The sequence below is a fragment of the Mauremys mutica genome, chromosome 5 (genome assembly GCF_020497125.1).
Source record: "Mauremys mutica isolate MM-2020 ecotype Southern chromosome 5, ASM2049712v1, whole genome shotgun sequence".
NCBI lineage: Eukaryota > Metazoa > Chordata > Testudines > Geoemydidae > Mauremys > Mauremys mutica.
This window is the reverse complement of record NC_059076.1, coordinates 82,179,861-82,198,034: the sequence shown is the minus strand read 5'-3', so window position 1 is coordinate 82,198,034 and position 18,174 is coordinate 82,179,861. Positions and strand designations below refer to the sequence as shown.

At 39.2% G+C, this 18,174-nt stretch overlaps 1 protein-coding gene across 1 annotated transcript in view; it reads right to left on the bottom strand.

Annotated features, from left to right (window-relative positions):
* TENM3 (teneurin transmembrane protein 3) overlaps positions 1-18,174 on the bottom strand; it is a 1,686,859-nt gene that overhangs the window by 47,086 nt on the left and 1,621,599 nt on the right. Inside the window, exons 29-32 of the mRNA XM_045017713.1 lie at positions 15,880-16,129; positions 6,511-6,743; positions 5,826-5,980; positions 3,995-4,869 (exon numbers count right to left, since the gene is read on the bottom strand). Coding sequence (XP_044873648.1) covers positions 3,995-4,869; positions 5,826-5,980; positions 6,511-6,743; positions 15,880-16,129 — 1,513 coding nt within the window. The remainder of the gene's footprint in view (positions 1-3,994; positions 4,870-5,825; positions 5,981-6,510; positions 6,744-15,879; positions 16,130-18,174) is intronic.

Here is an 18,174-nt window from a genome sequence, read left to right as displayed (position 1 = left end):
CCTTTTAGGTCTCCTCTCAGATCTTTGGACATCAACTGAAATCTATGAGAGTTCCTTGCATTTAAGTCCCAGTCCTGCTGGATCTGTACAGATAAACTCTTATGCCCACATAAGTCTTTGCAGAATTGGGCCAAAAAACTGACCCTATAGTTATAACAATGGTGGTGGCTTTTCTAACTGAACTTTTACAACTTTCAAGATATGTTGGACAATCAGAGTGTGGAACAAACAAGCCACAAATACAGCTGGTTAGAAAATGGAATTTTCATTCTATGGGAAATTCCAGCATTTGTTTTTGTTCCAAATCAGAACAAAAAGTCAAAATGTTGCAATCTACTGCGGAACAGAAATTCCAAAAAATTGTTGCTAGCAAACATTGAAATGTTTTGATAATGCCAAAACATTTCAATACTATGAAGACATTAACATAGAAATAATATTAAATATATAAATAACATAATATTAAAATATTTTAATATGAGTTAAAAATGACCTGAAACGATAAAGTCAATGCAAAACATTTTGGCATTATCAAAACATAACGAGAAAGTTGAAATAATTTGTTTTTAGACTTTTTCCCAAAGAAAATTTAATTAAAATCAATATGTTTTCACAAAACTTTTTATTCTGACAAAACTGCATTTTCTGATGGAAAACTGTTCCATTAAAAAAATTTCAACCTGCTCTAGCCATAAACTACATACATATCTGTCCATAGATTACAGAAGCTGTGGCTCTGGAAAGCAAAGAGGCAGTCAGATTCACCAATAATTAAAAGGAAAGGTACAATGAAATTTCCTTGTTCATATCTATCATTTCCTTTTCAAAAAGGAAACACATGGCCCTAAACAGGGAGATTTTATATGAACAAATATTTAAGGAGCTGTGAAGCACCATGTATTTTTTAAAGAACTTTATATTCTTGTCAAAATCAATGACGTGCTCTCACTGTGCATAGCTCTACACAGTCAGTGAGGTCTTCATTTTCAGTATCAATTTTATTTATTTCTATATTCTGGATGAGTGAAATTCTTTACCTTTCACTGTAATTATGTCAGTTTAGGAATTGTAATGAGTCAATACTGTGAGGTTATTGTTTATAAATGTACATAAATGGCAGCATGGAATGAGAACTAATACTGACTGAAGGGAAAAGGTGGCCTTTTCATAGTGTCAAAACACAAGGGGGCTCTATTAGTTAGCTGGACATACCTAGCAGAGACCAGAACGTTTACATGAAAGAAGGTCAGATGTGAAAGATGGTCGTTTACTGAATCAATAAATATGTAATTATTTAGCTCATGAAACATATTACCCTAAATCCTACCTGTAATGCAAAGAGTAGAAGTGTAAACTACTTGGTACTTGGTACTGAATACAATCTATCTTTGAGACTATGCAGAAGCCATTAAGTACATTCAGAAACCATCAGCTCTCTTCCTAATGAAATCTCAATAGGCACAAAATAATTACAAGTAACATGGAGAGAAATTACAAGTAGGAATAAAACACTAGTTCTACACTATCCAAAATGAATGCAGAGTGCTAAAAATGCCAGCTGTACCAAGCAGACACATTAGTTTCAATAACAAACTTACTATTCCCCTAATCCCCTGATTGGTCCAAGCCACAAGGTAGAAGCCAGGATTCTTATGTATATGTGTTGAAGTTAAAACAGCATTTATTCTCATTGAATAGGGTGACTACGCACAATCGACCTGGAGGCTTAGCTTTGTTCTCTCAGTTAAAAGGACATTTCTAACTCATGAAAACAAGAATGTATTCCCTGCCTATTGCTGAATATTCTCCCATTCTTCTGTGTGTCCTTGCTTTGTTTCTATACACTTTTGTCAAGGCTTAAAAAGATAAGAAATGATGCACGAATATGCAATTAAATATTACAGATGTGCACTAATGCTTTGGGAACATACTATCAGCGTTCTGCCAATCTACAGATTATTATAACAATATCTTAAAACTGGCAGCAATTCTGTTCCACCTGCTGCTTTTGTTTTCTAGCTGCATCTCCCCTCCAGGACACAATGTGCACTGAAGCAGTGCCTGCTGCTCTCACGTCTCTGATGGCATATGTAAAGGTTGGAGAGTAGATGCAGGTGCTCAGTCTCCCCGCCTACTGCCTCAGCCAAATGTACACTGACATAAATGTGAAGTTATCTCTGAACATAGATGTCTGGCTCTGCAGCCATTGCCTGACACCAGCACTTTATTTTCTTTATAATGTGCACTGACTTGAAAGCTTTTTTTAGGTCCTGACCTTGGTAGCAGTTGCTATTACGTTTCATCCTCAAGATAGGAAAGGTTAAAAAAGAAGAGACTGATCAGTTTTCATTATGCCCTTTGTAATTCAGAATACCTTAATACAGTTCCCTCTAACTCTGTTTTTTTCTCAGCCTGAATGATTCCGCTTCTTCTAATCTCTCAGTAGTCATTATATGTATATTATGTGTACATTCTGTGTGTTCCCAAATCACCTTTGGCACCTTTTTCTGAACTTTTCAATCTACACTGTTTCTTTACTGAGTGAGGTGATTTAAAAAAAACTATTTTCAATCCATCAATAAGATGCTTTTTTTTATTAAACAAATTGTATTAATGAATTGGGAAATAGATTTTTTGATAAATCACTTGTGTTTTTTAAGTGGCACATTTATTAAACTGTGCTTGGTATATTGATTCATTTCTTTGTTTATTTTTGGGATGAAGTTCTCTACAGAAAAACAAAAATTTTGAATTCTATGGTACTTCTAGTTACACAAAATGTCGTGATTCTTTTCAGTCAATGTTATCTGGGAGCCTGTAAATCCTTTTGATAATTCATATATTTTATTATGAATGGATAACAACAATATGATGATAACATTTGGGAAAACAGTTCTTTTTAAAAAACTTTTAAAAGCATGGTAAAAATCACAAGTCAGACTTGCGCCCTAACCACTCATGTTTTGCTACTTACTATGTACCTCACTGATTGCTGGTGTATCTGCACCTTCAGTAGCTGCTTCCCATGGGAATGACACTTTCACCGTGGCCTACACTTCTTTCATCAAACCACATGCTCTAGAGGCCGCCCATGATCCCCAGGGCCGGCTCCAGGCACCAGCATTCCAAGCTGGTGCTTGGGGTGGCAATCTTCAAGGGGCGGCAGTCCCTGTTGTTTTGCTCCCAGCAGCGCACCAAATTGCCGCCGCGGACGGCGGGGGCCGTCCGTGTGCCCTTAGGGCGGCACGTGAGTTTCCGCAGTGGCTGCAGCTTCTATATTGAGCTGTCCGCGGTGGCTTCAGCTAAACATAGAAGCTGGCGCCAAATTGCCGCCATCGCGGAAACGTGCCTGCCACCCTAAGGGCGCACGGACTGCCCCCGCCGCGGCAATTCGGTGCGCTGCTTGGGGCCGTGAAAACTGTAGAGCCAGTCCTGATGATCCCTCTGTGGGAAAGCTTGCCATTTTATCCATCAGAACCTTCCTGCATATTCTCTACTTTCTGACATTCCAACACTTAAACAATTTCCATTCTAGCTTTTTTGATACAGAGTACTCATCTGATAGACTGCTTTCACTTGAAAGGCCAAACAGTAGAGACTAGGCACCAAAAGAAATTTCTTCCAGTGGCTTAGTATTTATTACAGAACCAATGGGAGTATAATGAGCAAAAGGAGAGAGAGAAATCTAGATTTTTAACAAAAGCCTACAAAAGCTTGTTTGCCTGAGCTATGACACTTTGGACAAAGCTTGTTGCTGTCTCATAATAACTGTGTTACAGTATAACAGATTCTGGATCATCAATCTATCATCATTAATTCACATTAAAGTTTGGAAGATGTCAGACAGACAAAGAAAGTACAGAACTGTTTAAGTTAGCAAGTACTATCTTTTTAAAGCTTATTTTTGTCAAAGCCCTAAAAGTATTTCAAATCATGATACTGGACTCCAGAACTGTGGAGACTAATTATATAACTTTATTTTTTCTATACTTACTCAAAAAATGTAGTCCATCCAGTCTCATCACTTTTAGTTGCCAGAAGCCCACTGTTGCCATGATAAGTAAATAAAACAAGCTCTTGACCTTGGGCAGTCATGCTTTTCAGGCATCCATTGGTGCCTATAGTCAACCAAATCACTTGGTTATCAGGAGACACCACTCTCACTGGCATCCGATTGGGATCCCGTCTGATACGAAGTGTATTTCCATTGCTATCCGTTACTGCTGTAATATCATTATCGTTACTGTAGCTAAAATTGTACAGATAGTCTCCAGTGACTAGACTCATAGTGTATTGGTGAGTACCATTAACATCGAAGATATAGAGCTCTTGATCAGTTGGAGAAGCAACTTCATAAAAGTTCACTGAATTCAGCAAGGGCTTGTTCTTTGACACAGCTCGTATCCGAATATTTCCAAGATCAGCAATGTACAATGTACCATCTGGAGACACAGCCAAGGAGGAAGGGGCATTAAGTTTGGCATCTTTAGCATAGCCATCACCGCTTTGGTAACAGTCACAGTTAACATCATTTTTGCAATCACACTCTGATGGTATTCCAGCAACTAACGAGATCTCTCCATCAGTTGTAACCTGCCTTATTCTGTTAATCTTTTTTTCATCAGTTTCTGTAATGTAAAGTACCCCACTGTAGGACACTGCAATAGCTGTTGCTGATTCTAAAGTGGTCTGTACAGCATGCTTTCCGACAGAGTACTCCACGCCAGGCACTTGGCAGTGCATTGGTCTCCCAGCAGCAATACGGACCTGACGATTTTCAGTGATCTGCAAAACCACATTGTTATCCAAAACATAAATGGAGTTATCCATTGGATTGATAGCCAAGTCTGTGGGCCATTCCAGACGTACCTAAAAAAAGAAAAGGGTTTCATTAGTCAGTAAATCTGGGTTAAGTACAATTAGCTTGCTGAACTGAATTTAACCTTTTTGATAATAGTTTTAGATAATGCTTTTAGGATATTTCTAATTTCTTATAATCAGACTAGTCAAAAGGTCTCATATGAATACAAATGGAGTAAAAGAAACTATTTTATCCAAATTATAGATCTTTCAAAAAGATGCACTGGAACTATCCTACAGGCATTCTGCCCCCTCAATAATCTGGAATGACTTTATATGCACATGCAAACCCCTTCCCCCCCGCCAATTCAGAGAGGCTAAATCTAAGAAGTTCAAGGAATGGATATCAAGGAACTACCTACTTATATTGTATCATTCCTAGCAGTAATCAGATAATACCAAAAATGAAATTCAGTACTTTCCAGATTGTGAAATATTGTATTGGTATTCCATTTTCAATCACAGCAACAGTAAAGTCCCTTCATATAACTCCACTGGGACCTATAAAAAAGGGTCCTCTGAGCTCTTTAAAGTATCCTGGCATTCACACTAATAGACTAAGGACATTAGTGGTTCTGTTCATTTAAAAAATATCATTATGCCAATACTGGTCTAATAGATTTGCTACTCTGCTGGTATTTTATTACTATACTTAACATTTCTTGCTGACAATTATGTTGTTCTGTACTACACTGAACTTTATGTGCAGAAAAATTGAATACAGCAGCATATATTTGCTAGTAGAATATACTGAAAATCATGCCCTTGGAATAAGTTTCTTAACACAGTTATCCTGTTAAATATATAAATATTCAGCATGTTCCACCTGATTCTATTTCAGGGAGCAAACAAGCTGCACTAGCTTTCCCCCTACCCTATTTCCTCCTGGTCTCCCCCCCAAAAAAAACCAAAAAACCAAACAAAAAACAAAAAAAACCCACTCCAAATTAGCTGTATTTTAATACCTGGCTGATGTGCATGCTAGTGTCACATGTTAGAGGTCGTGCTGAGGTTAGATCATTAGAGCCAAGCAAAGTTGATATTATTCCATTTTGATCCACTTTTCTAATCATGGTCCCATCAACAAAGTAGATTAATCCATTCTTGTCAATTGCCAGTCCTTTAGTTAAGGAGAAAAAAAATTAGTTTTATTACACTAGCCATTTATTTAGCATCCGTTACTAACAACCTGCAAAGTGCTAGTGACTAGGTCTGAGCAATTTGAGGACAGGAAGTACACATCTTAGAAAGTATGCAATATAATAATTTGTAAACATATGTAGCATAATGAACAAAGGTTTACTTCACATTCTACTCTGGTTGACTGCATATACTGTTCCACAGAAAGTAAAATGCAGTCTATGAGAGGTGCCTGGTATTTTAGTATACTTGAAAAACTGAATAGATAGGAGTAAAACATTGACATTTTAAAACTTTGGATATAATTTGCTGGATACATAATCTTTGTGAAATTTGAAAAGGACTATAAAGTCAAATATTTCCTGTAAAATCAACTTGAGCTTTTTGTAGCTTCATTCTATACCTCTTTCTGGACAGTAGAGGAGGAGCTTTTCAAAAGCACAGTTGTAATTAAAGCACAGTTCAGGCACTGACTGAATTTTTAAGACCATGAATTGATAGTGTCTCTACCTTTGGGACTCATGAGCGTTGCTTCCATAGCCTTGCCTCCATCACCACATCTTGCCTCATCAAATGGAAGGCACTGTTCTCCAGTTCCTGCTACTACATCAGCATTTTTTGTCAGGTCTTTTGCACCAGTGAGTGACTTTGGACGATAGATCCTGCGTGTGTTAGTGTCAGAAACATACAAATCTCCTGTGACTGGGTCAGTTGCAAGGTAGTATCTGTGAGCTGGGTTGCTGCTGTAAAAGGTGATCACAGATTTAAACATAATGAGTAATAAACTGCACATAAGCACTGGAAGAAAAAGTTTCAGATTTAACTGGCTACATACTGGCATTCATATAAAAAATAAAAACAGTAGTCATATGCAATTTGAGATGGCTGCCCTCCCTATAATGAACTGAATCAAAACAATTGATTCTGAAATCTCTCCTGGGTGTTTAAAATCCTGATTTGAATCCAAACTTTGCAGCATGCCTCATCTCTAGGTTACACTCATTTCATCACTGTTATCTCAGTATCCTTTTTATTACAACTTATATAGGGTTGCTGAGGTGCATGGTTTATATTATTCATAAACAGATAAGGTAGGGTTCATATTATTGGTTCATGGGCAGGAGATAAGACATTGTCCTTAGTACTGGTTTAATCTGTTCCTCTCAAAAGCATGATATGCATGATTTAATACATTAGGAAAATTCATCTTTTTCACCACAGCATTGAGTGCAGTTTTTTTCCTTTGCACAAAGAATCAGATTTCAAGTTACTGTACTAACTACACCAATATACCCTTCATTATACTGAAAGAAAGCCTGTATTGCTATCCATTTTTCCAGAAACATACAGTTTGCTGCTCCGGTGTTACCACATCACTGAAAATTACTCTTTTGTCCCCCTGCTAGAGAAAAAGCAACACTGGAGAGTACCCCTCTTAGTTGATATATCATGATCCAGTAACTTAACCTGCTGTAGCTATGATTCTTGACCTGATTTATGGCACTAAGAACAGAAATGAGGTCATTCAAGTACAGAAGGTGATTTCTGATGGCCTGCTAACGCACTGAGCCATAGTGCCAGAATAGTCAGTTCCATTTCTGATCTGTTCGCAAATGCACTACTAAAACATATCTACCAATCATGATGATATCAAAACATCTGTTCACAAAAATGTAGTGTCTCACATTTTGTAAATATAAATCAGTGCTAATATAACACATTTTATACACTGCCACTTGCAAAAAGCAACAGAGACCAACATGAACAAGTTGTGAACAAATTATGTCTTCAAATAAGGACAGCTTTTTATAGCTATCTACTTTAAAACTATAGAAGAGTGCCATATACATAAGATTACTGTGAACCAAGATGTTAAAACAAAGAAATCAACGAAGCAGATAAATTATATCAAATGCAAAGTACTTAAACACCTTTTGTAACTGAGTATGTTACAGAATTAAACATTATATAGCACAACTGAAAACAATTACATGAACGTTTACATTAAATTTGTGTAGTTAATGTATATCTGAAATTGTTAACGTAGTAAGCTAATTATTGAAACATACTTTCAACTCTTAATTATAACACAAATGATTTATAGTATACTGGTGTACAAACTATTTACCACTATTTATATTTAGGTGATTACTTTGGTTTTTTAAGAAATATCTTGTCCATTTTAAATACAAATGTACTGCAAAATGCAAAATACAAATGAAATTACTATTTAGTATAATTTTTAGTGTTGGAATACAGCATCATCAGATCAACAACTGTGAATAATTTATATATACAGTATAATATTTCCTGTTTAATAAACAGTGGTTAATTATTTCATAAATAAATGAGGATAAAGTTTCTAATTTTAATACTCAGTTCTAATTATAAGAGAAAAGTAATAATTATTAGCTAAGATCACTTATCTTAGTGGTAAGTAATGGATTTTCATTAATACAAAGTTATTTAGATGATAATTTGAAAGTGTTTTCTGTTTTTAAGGAAATTATCAGATGTGGAGTTTGTTTTCTCAGGATATTATTATGTAGTTTATATAAGGCTCTTCAAGTTGTTAAATGGAAATGTCTAATTACAGTATATTTTTGAGACATAATTGGTATAAATATATAATTTGTTTTTAACGGAAAGCTTAAAAGTTGAGGTAACCATATTTGTTATAGGCACATCAATGCTGAATTCTGAAGAGCAAATCAGAACTTGGGGATTTCTGTAACATATGGTTAGTGAATTAAGTTTACAATCAGTAGCCATAGTACATAGTGCATACTATATAATTACTGAAAACAACTGGTGGTATTGATTGGCTACTGAGGCCATTTTATTTAATCGCAATTTAAAATACTAAGATTCTGACACGTCTGCAAAATCAAAGAAATAGAATCTAAATCCAAGTTACTTCTCCTTAAGTTATCCAACACTGTCTGACTCATTGTAGGGGGCTTTGAAGATCATGCCGCGAGAAAGATAGACTCAGAAGGGACCACTGTGATCATCTAGTCCAGGGGTCGGCAACCTTTCAGAAGTGGTGTGCCGAGTCTTCATTTATTCACTCTAATTTAAGCAGGGTGACCAGACAGCAAATGTGAAAAATCTGGACAGGCAGTGGGGGGTAATAGGACGCTATATAAGAAAAACCCAAAAATCGGGACTGTCCCTATAAAATCGGGACATCTTGTCGCCCTAAATTTAAGGTTTCGCGTGCCAGTAATACATTTTAACATTTTTAGAAAGTCTCTTTCTGTAAGTCTATAATATATAACTAAACTATTGTTGTATGTAAAGTAAATAAGGTTTTTAAAATGTTTAAGCTTCATTTAAAATTAAATTAAAATGCAGAGCCCCCCCGAACCGGTGGGCAGGACCCGGGAAGTGTGAGTGCCAGTGAAAATCAGCTTGCGTGCCACCTTCAGCACGCGTGCCATAGGTAGCCGACCCCTGATCTAATCTGACATCCTGCATATTGCAGGCCACAGAACCTCACCCACCCATTCCTGTACCAGACCCCTAACCTCTGGCTGAGTTACTGAAGTCCTCAAATCATGGTTTAAAGACTTCAAGTTACGGAGAATTCACCATTTACACTAGCTTAAACTTGCAAGTGAGCCCTGCCCCATGCTGCAGAGGAAGGTGAAATCCCCCTAGGGCCTCTGCCAATCTGATCCTGGGGAAAATTCCTTCCTAACCCCAAATATGGCAATCAGTTAGACCCTGAGCATGTGGGCAAGACCCACCACCCAGACACCTGGGAAATAATTCTTTGTAGTAACTCAGAGCCATTCCTATCTAGTGTCCCCTCTCTGGCCACTGGGAATTTTTGCTACTGCCAGTTGCTGCTGGGCCATATGCCATTGTAGGCAGTCCCATCACACCATCCGTACCATAAACTTATTGAAACCAGTTAGGATTTTTGCCCCCACTGCTCCCCTTGGAAGGATGTTCCAGAACTTCAATTCTCTGATGGTTAGAAACCTTCACATAATTTTGAGCCTAAACTTGTTTATGGCCAGTTTATATCTATTTGTTTTTGTGTCCACACTGGCGCTTAACTTAACTAGCGGGGAGGGATAGCTCAGTGGTTTGAGCATTGGCCTGCTAAACTCAGGGTTGTGAGTTCAATCCTTGAGGGGGCCACTTAGGGATCTGGGGCAAAAATCAGTACTTGGTCCTGCTAGTGAAGGCAGGGGGCTGGACTCAATGACCTTCCAAGGTCCCTTCCGGGTTCTAGGCGATAGGTATATCTCCAATTATTTAAATAGGTAGCAGGTTTAAAACAAATACAAGGAAGTTCTTCTTCACGCAGCTCACAGTCAACTTGTGAAACTCCTTACCTGAGGAGGTTGTGAAGGCTAGGACTATAACAGCGTTTAAAAAAGAACTGGATAAGTTCATGGTGGTTAAGTCCATAAATGGCTATTAACCAGGATGGGTAAGGAATGGTGTCCCTAGCCTCTGTTTGTCAGAGGATGGAGATGGATGACAGGAGAGAGATCACTTGATCATTGCCTGTTAAGGTTCACTCCCTCTGGGGCACCTGGCATTGGCCACTGTCGGTAGACAGATACTGGGCTAGATGGACCTTTAGTCTGACCCGGTATGGCCGTTCTTATGTTTTTAACTTAAATAGCTCCTCTCCCTCCCTGGTATTTATCCCTCTGATGTATTTATAGAGAGCAATTATATCTCCCCTCAGCCTTCTTTTGGTTAGGCTAAACAAGCCAAGCTCTTTGAGTCTCCTCTGATAAGGTAGGTTTTCTATTCCTCAGATCATCCTAGTAGCCCTTCTCTGCACCTGTTACAGTTTGAATTCATCTTTCTTAAACATGGCAGATCAGAACTGCACACATTATTCCGAATGAGGTCTCACCAGTGCTCTTCATAATGGTACTAACACTTCTCTGTCTCTACTGGAAATACTGCGCCTTTATGCATCCTAAGATTGCATTAGCCTTTTTTCATGGACACATCACATTGATGGCTTAGTCATCCTGTGATCAAGCAGTCTTTCTCCCCCTCTGTTGCTTCCAACTGATAAATCCCCCACTTTATAGCAAAAATTCTTCTTGTTAATCCCTAAATGCATGACTGCATTTTGCACTGTTAAAATTCATCCCATTTCTATTATTTCAGTTTACAAGGTCATACAGATCTTCTGGTATGATATTCTGATCCTCCTCTGTATTGGCAATACCTCCCAACTTTGTGTCATCCACAAATTTTATTAGCATACTCTAAATTTTTGTACCAAGGACAGTAATAAAAATGTTAAATAAGATTGATTCCAAGACCAATCCCTGAGGAACTCCACTAATAAACTTCCCCCAGCCTGACAGCTCACCTTTCAATATGATCCGTTTTAGTCTTCCCTTTAACTAGTTCCTTGTTCACCTTTCAATTCTCATATCTTGTGTCGAGTGCTGTAGCTATCTTTAGAAATCTCACATTAGTAATCTCACTGGTACAGACATCTGCAAGGCACTTTTGTAGCTGGCACTGCAAGGTATTTATGTGCCAAATATGCTAACCATTCATATGCCCCCAATGGGGAGGGATAGCTCAGTAGTTTGAGCACTGGCCTGCTAAACCCGGGGTTGTGAGCCAGGAGCACTGCCAGCTTTTTTGCCGCCCTAGGCGGTGGAAGGTCCCGCCCCTGAAATGCCGCCCCCGACAGAGGCGGCGGAAGGTCCGGCCGCTGCGGTTGCCATCCCCGAAATGTTAGTGCAGGCGGTCGCCTAATGGGTTGCGCTGGCCCTGTTGTGAGCTCAGTCCTTGAGGCAGGGGCAGCTCTAGACATATCGCCGCCCCCAAGCACGGCGGCATGCCGCGGGGGGTGCTCTGCCGGTCGCCGGTCCCGCGGCTCCGGTGGACCTCCCTCAGGCGTGCCTGCGGAGGGTCCGCTGGTCCCGCAGATCCACCGAAGCTGCGGGACCAGCAGACCCTCCGCAGGCATGCCGCCGAAGGCGCCCTGCCTGCCACCCTCCCAGCGACCGGCAGAGCGCCCCCCGCGCCATGCCGCCCCAAGCACGCACTTGGCGTGCTGGGGCCTGGAGCTGCCCCTGCCTTGAGGGGGCCATTTAGGGAACTGGGGTAAAAATCTGTCACGTGGTAGTCTATTGTTTAATAGTGCGATTAAAACTGCAATTAATCATGATTAATTTTTTTAATCACAATTACTTTTTTTGAGTTAATCAGGTGAGTTAACTGCGATTAATCAACAGCACTAAAAATTACAGAATAAGCAGAGGAAATGTGTCTATGAGGGAAAGCCTGGCTTGTGTCTCCTCACTGGCCTAACTTTATGTCACCTTTCCCTATTTCTGTGGTATATATAAAATCATAATGAAAAGTGGAAGGCAACCTTAACTACAGATGCTGCTACCTGTGCTGCCTACAATTATGTTCCTAAAATAATCTCTTTGTCACTGCTCGTATCAGGCTACACCTCTCTTTTAATTTCTCTACAGGTTTCCATTTACTGTCTACACCATCTGCACCTTCAATACTCTGTGAAATCCTGTCCCTACCTCAGCCTGTATTTATTCTATTCTTTCTTCCACCCACTGTTACACCTGGAGTCACTGGATTGAGGGCTTGGCCCTGCCCTGCTGGGGCACTGGGTTGGGGGCTGCACCACGTGGCTTGGTTCCACTCTGGCCAGGACACAGGGTCGGGGCCATGCTATGCAGCTCCTGGAAGCGGCAGCATGGCCCCGTTCCAGCTCCTACATGCTCCAATGGGAGCTGCAGGGGTGGTGCCTGTGGATTGGGCAGTGTGCAGAACCCCCTGGCCACGCCTCCACATGGGAGCTGGAGAAAGGACTGCCACTGCTTCCGGGAGACTCCTGAGGTAAGCGCCGCTTGGAGCCTGCACCCCCTGAGCCTCTCCCCACGTCCCAACCCCCTGCCCCAGCCCTGATCCCCCTCCCATTCTCCAAACTCCTTGATCCCAGCCCAGAGCACCATCCTACACCCCAAACCCCTCATCCCCAGCCCCACCCCAGATCCTGCACCCCCTCCCGCACCCCAACCCCAATTTTGGAGCATTCATGGACCGCCATACAATTTCTATTCCCCGATGTGGCGCTCGGGCCAAAAAGTTTGCCCACCCTTGATCTAGAATATGCAAAAAGAAAACTTACAATTCTGATCACTAACACTATAATTTAAAGAGTTCCAAATATTATATTTAATCATGGGATTTCTTGCTGATGCTACAGGAAATGACATATCTGAACTATTACTTCTTAAATAAAAAAAGCCTTCCAAAATTAAGGAAAGAAAATCCACATGAGTTAGTATGGCCAGAAGAAGAGTGAATTGTAAGAGAATACAGACATATGGAAAAATGAAATGTGAGTCTATGGGTATTTGTTTAAAACAAACAAACAAATCACCACCTGACAGGAAACATGAACACAGCCAATATGAAAACTAGTATGACTGCTGAGCCTCATGCATGTCACATGACACACACTTGTCAGCCCTGTCACAGAGGCTTGCTGTAATGTCACATGTCCAACAAGACAGCCGGATACCCACACAGTTTCTCCTCCTTACTACCAGGAGTTGGTAAGACAGAGGAACTGCAGGGAGTCAAGCTGCCTCTCTTTCTCTCCTCTGGGTGCTCCCCTTACTGTAGCCAAACTAGTCTGGAGCAGCCAGGAGGAGAAGGTAGCTGTAGCCAACTTCCAAGTCCCTGGCAGTGTTGCCAACTCTAGTCATCTTGGAATCAAGATCTTGTGAATCTTGGTGTCATGTTACTCTGCGAGAACTTCAGCTTTCAGGTTTTTTTAAAAAGTATAGTAACTCCTCACTTAAAGTCGTCCCGGTTACTGTTGTTTCATTGTTATGTTGCTGATCAATTAGAGAACATGCTCGTTTAAAGTTGCGCAATGCTCCCTTATAACCTCGTTTGGCAGCCGCCTGCTTTGTCCACTGCTTGCAGGAAGAGCAGCCTGTTGGAGCTAGCTGGTGGGGGCTTGGAACCAGGGCAGTCTAGCAGACCCCTATCAGCTCTCTGCTCCCCTAAGTTTCTGTGCAGCAGCTGCCCAGCAGGCTATCAATTGCTGGGCAGTTCAGCTGTCCCTCCCCGCATTGCCATGTGCTGCTCTTGCCCTCTGCCTTGGAGCTGCTCCCGGGAGCCTCCTGCTTGTTTTGCGGAGGGGGGGGGAGAGGGGTGCTAATGTCACTGTGTCCTCCTCCCCCCACTCCTTTACCCCATTGGGCCATCTCCACAAGGCAGGGGTGGGACACGACAGGGCTCAGGACGGAGGGAGCTTGCTGGCAGCAGCTTCTGTCTCAACTTGCTGATCTACTTAAAAAGGCAGTGTACTTAGAGTGTGGTCAGCGTACTTAAAGGGGAAGTACGCTGACCACACTCTCTCTCACACACAGTGTATGTGAGAAGTACTCTCTCTCACACACAGTGTATGTCTCTGTCTCTCTCTGCCATGCTGTCTCTCCTCCATCCATTCCTGCTTCCTTGTAGAGAGTGAGGCTACATTAATAACATGTTAACCCTTGAGGGCTCAGACGAGTGCTAATTCATCATTTAGCAGTAAGGCATTCCCTGGGAAATATCCCACCCTCTGACTTCACCACCTCAACCAAGCTTCACAATCATCATTGCTGTGTATAGTATTAAATTGTTTAAAACTTATACTGTGTGTGTATAAGTCTTTTGTCTGGAGAAAATTTTTTCCCTGGAACCTAGCCCTTCCTATTTACATTCATTCTTATGGTGAAATTGGATTCGCTTAACATTGTTTCACTTAAAGTCGGCATTTTTCAGGAACATTAAGCAAGGAGTTACTATATGTTTCTTGCCCTTGTGGTTGCACAGAAAATCTTGAAATATGAATCCCCAAAAGCCCTAAATCTGAAGGCTAATAAAAGGAACTCAAAATATATTACATTTACAAATCTCATGACTTTTAAGCTATCATCATCATATTTTGGGCCAGCCTAATGGGTTTTGAATGACTGAAGTTGACAATAATGCTGCTAGCAAGATATAAGAGGGGAGCCAGAAGCAGGTTTTAAGAATGGGAGACAGGAGAAGGGAGCAGGCAGCATAAATGGGAACAGTGACTGGGGATCAGAAGTGACAGAAACTGGGTACAGAAAATGGGAACCTGTGGCTAAAAGTAGGATGCAAAAGAGGACAGGATCTGAAGGGGGACAAGGAACAAAGAGGGTCCTTAATGGGACTGAGAACAGAAATTGAATATCAGTAATTCTACAACTTGACAACTGGCCTAACCAGAGGCAACATGCTCTCCTTTGACAGCTGAAGTCATTATTTTTGAAAAGCACGCCTCATACAATAAAAATACTGGAAGTGACTAATCCACAATATACATTCATTTGTAAAAATGGACAGTTAGAAGAAATATACATCTCCTTAAAAATACTTACCTATGTCTAAAATCTTTATTTCTTGGTGAGAGCAAGTAAAGAAGAGTAGAAAAGCAGTATTAGAAAAAAGGTTAGAAAAGAAACAAGAGGAGTAGAAGGCAAAATTTAAATTATTATTATTCTAGTGAAGAAGATGAATTACAAACTTTGATCCAACAGAGTTAACTTATTTTGACTCTAAAACAGGAAATACTTAGGCTAGTTTGAATTGCTACAATTTTTTAGATAGAGATATGCATAGTTAAACATTTTAGAGTTAATCAAATTTACTTCATTTTTTATTTGGTTCAATTCTTTTGGTTCAATGCATTATGTAAAAAAAATACAACATTTTATCTCCAACTGAATTTGATATATTAACTTATAAAATGTCAGAAAACTATCCCATATTTTAATTCTCAACACCACCTTAATTCCAAAAGTCCCAGACTGGGAAAAGGCATACCTTAGTTCAAGAACACTAGTGACGTTTCCAGATGGGAATATCCGCCGAACATAGTTGAAATCCCCTATGTACAGGCTGCCATCTATCCCACAAGCTAATGCTACCGGAGCTAGTAGTTTATTACCATCAGCTTGGCCGTTGCAACTTGGGCATGAGATGCTGCGTCTTCGTCCATTGCCCATGATGCTACTAACAACTGGAGGTTGCTGAGAAATAAATTGATTTTCACCATTTCCTTTGTAGAGGATACCTGATAGAAATAAAAATACAATTGCTTCCCACATCAAAGTCACATTCAGGAAATGATGATCATTAATAGCAAACATATCTTATGCAAGACTTTTTTTTTTTCATAAAATTCATTAATATTTACAAATAAATCAGAAATATACTTAGAGAACCCACAGCACCAAATTAAAAAACATTGAAAACAACCGTCTTTTCCAAAAGATATAGTAGAATATTAAAAATACTAACATCTGTAATATGAACATGTTTACAATCATTCTGTTTATAACATTTTTATATTTATAATGGAGGGGGAATTTTTTTTGAAAAAATCACAAAAATCACATAATCCATTTACTTTTAATGAAACATATGCTTCTAAATCCCTTCAGTTTGAAAATCTCCCTCAGAAGACTGGAGTTCTAATTGCATGTACATTGATTATTGTAAAAGATGGGTTTATATTTGTGAGTTTCATTCCTGTAGTCATACAGTAACTAATTAAAAATATCCTGTTACATTTGACTGGACCACTACCACATACATCAAACATTAATAAGGGGCTACTTCAAAAAAGTTCTGTGACTCAATTTCACATTATAAAAGAGTCTTTTTCACTGTACAATACTAATCTATCCCTGGTAACAAAGTCTGCACCTAGAATACATCTGCAGTTATATACAGTTATTAAAAATGTCAAATACAACAAAAAATGTCGTGGCAGGCCAACCTGTTCCTTAAACCTAATTCTGCTTTGAGGCATGAGAAGTACAGTCATTTTATAAAGACAAAGTAATATGCCAGCAGTACATTTTTATGGACTTCACAGGAAATGTGGGAAGCAAAATACATACCTGATGTTAAATTTTTCAGAGTTAGAAAATTATGTTTGAATTTGGACTCAGTTAAATGTTACCAGTGTCCTCATTATTATATAGATCAATGACTCCATCAAGTTCTGCTGTATGGATGGTCAGCTGCTATTGTTATGCTCATATGTCACAATAAATCTTAATGTGGCATAATCCATGTAAACCACTTTGTACTTTATAGTGCTACATGTTTTATTTATTGAGTACAAAGTTTCAAAAGCAGTTTTTGATGCTAATGGTAACACTTCTTTTTCGAGATACCGATAAAACAATCAATCTTACAAAAACACATTTAGGAAACTTGAGAAGGTGTATTCCTCCCCTTCCCCCCACTTTTTCCCCAAGGCACTTTTTAAGTTGAAAAGAGATCAGAATAAATATCTTTCCTTTTTCACTTAGACTGTTTTTGGTTGCTTCAGTTACTTTGTTAATGCCATACAATTTGGTAGAGGTAAATACCAGAGCAAATGTACATTATGAAATCAGAAAGGATGAAACTGGCTTACGAAAACTTAAAGAAAAGTCATCGAAATAAGGCTGCATCATAATAGCAAAGGGAGTGTGTTTTTCATGAATAGTCTGAGGAAGAATGCATTAATGGCATCTGAAATCACCCTTCCTATGATTACATCATTTGTGACAATCATGGAACCATAATTTTGCTGAAATAGCTAAGTTCTATAATTTTTATAAGAGGACTCCTACAAGTCAAGACTCTGCACTAGTGCACATGATTTATTCTGTCATTACTTTGAAAAATTGCTCCTTCATATTTCTCCTCTATTATCACAGAATGGAAAGATGAACATTAGAATATTTATTGCAGTGGTTCAGGGTGTCCATACAAACACCTGTCACTGTCTGTACTCTACTCTGAATAAATTTCTCCAGCTCATCCACCTTGTCATTACAACTAACTACTTCCTTTATTCAATTAGACACATGTCACTTTGAAAAGTCATACTTGTCAAATCTACTCTTGAACATAATTTAAAGCCACTATCAATTCACCTTGTGAATAGAAACAACCTCATAATTTAAAAAAACTAAACTAAATAAAACATGCATCTTTGCATTTTTATAAATATCATAAGAATTTTGCATGGCTCTTGTCTGACATTTTATATTTAAATTTCCATTTCCCCTTATTTGGTTGTACTATTTTTTTACTATTCAGCAGTACCAGTTAGGCTAT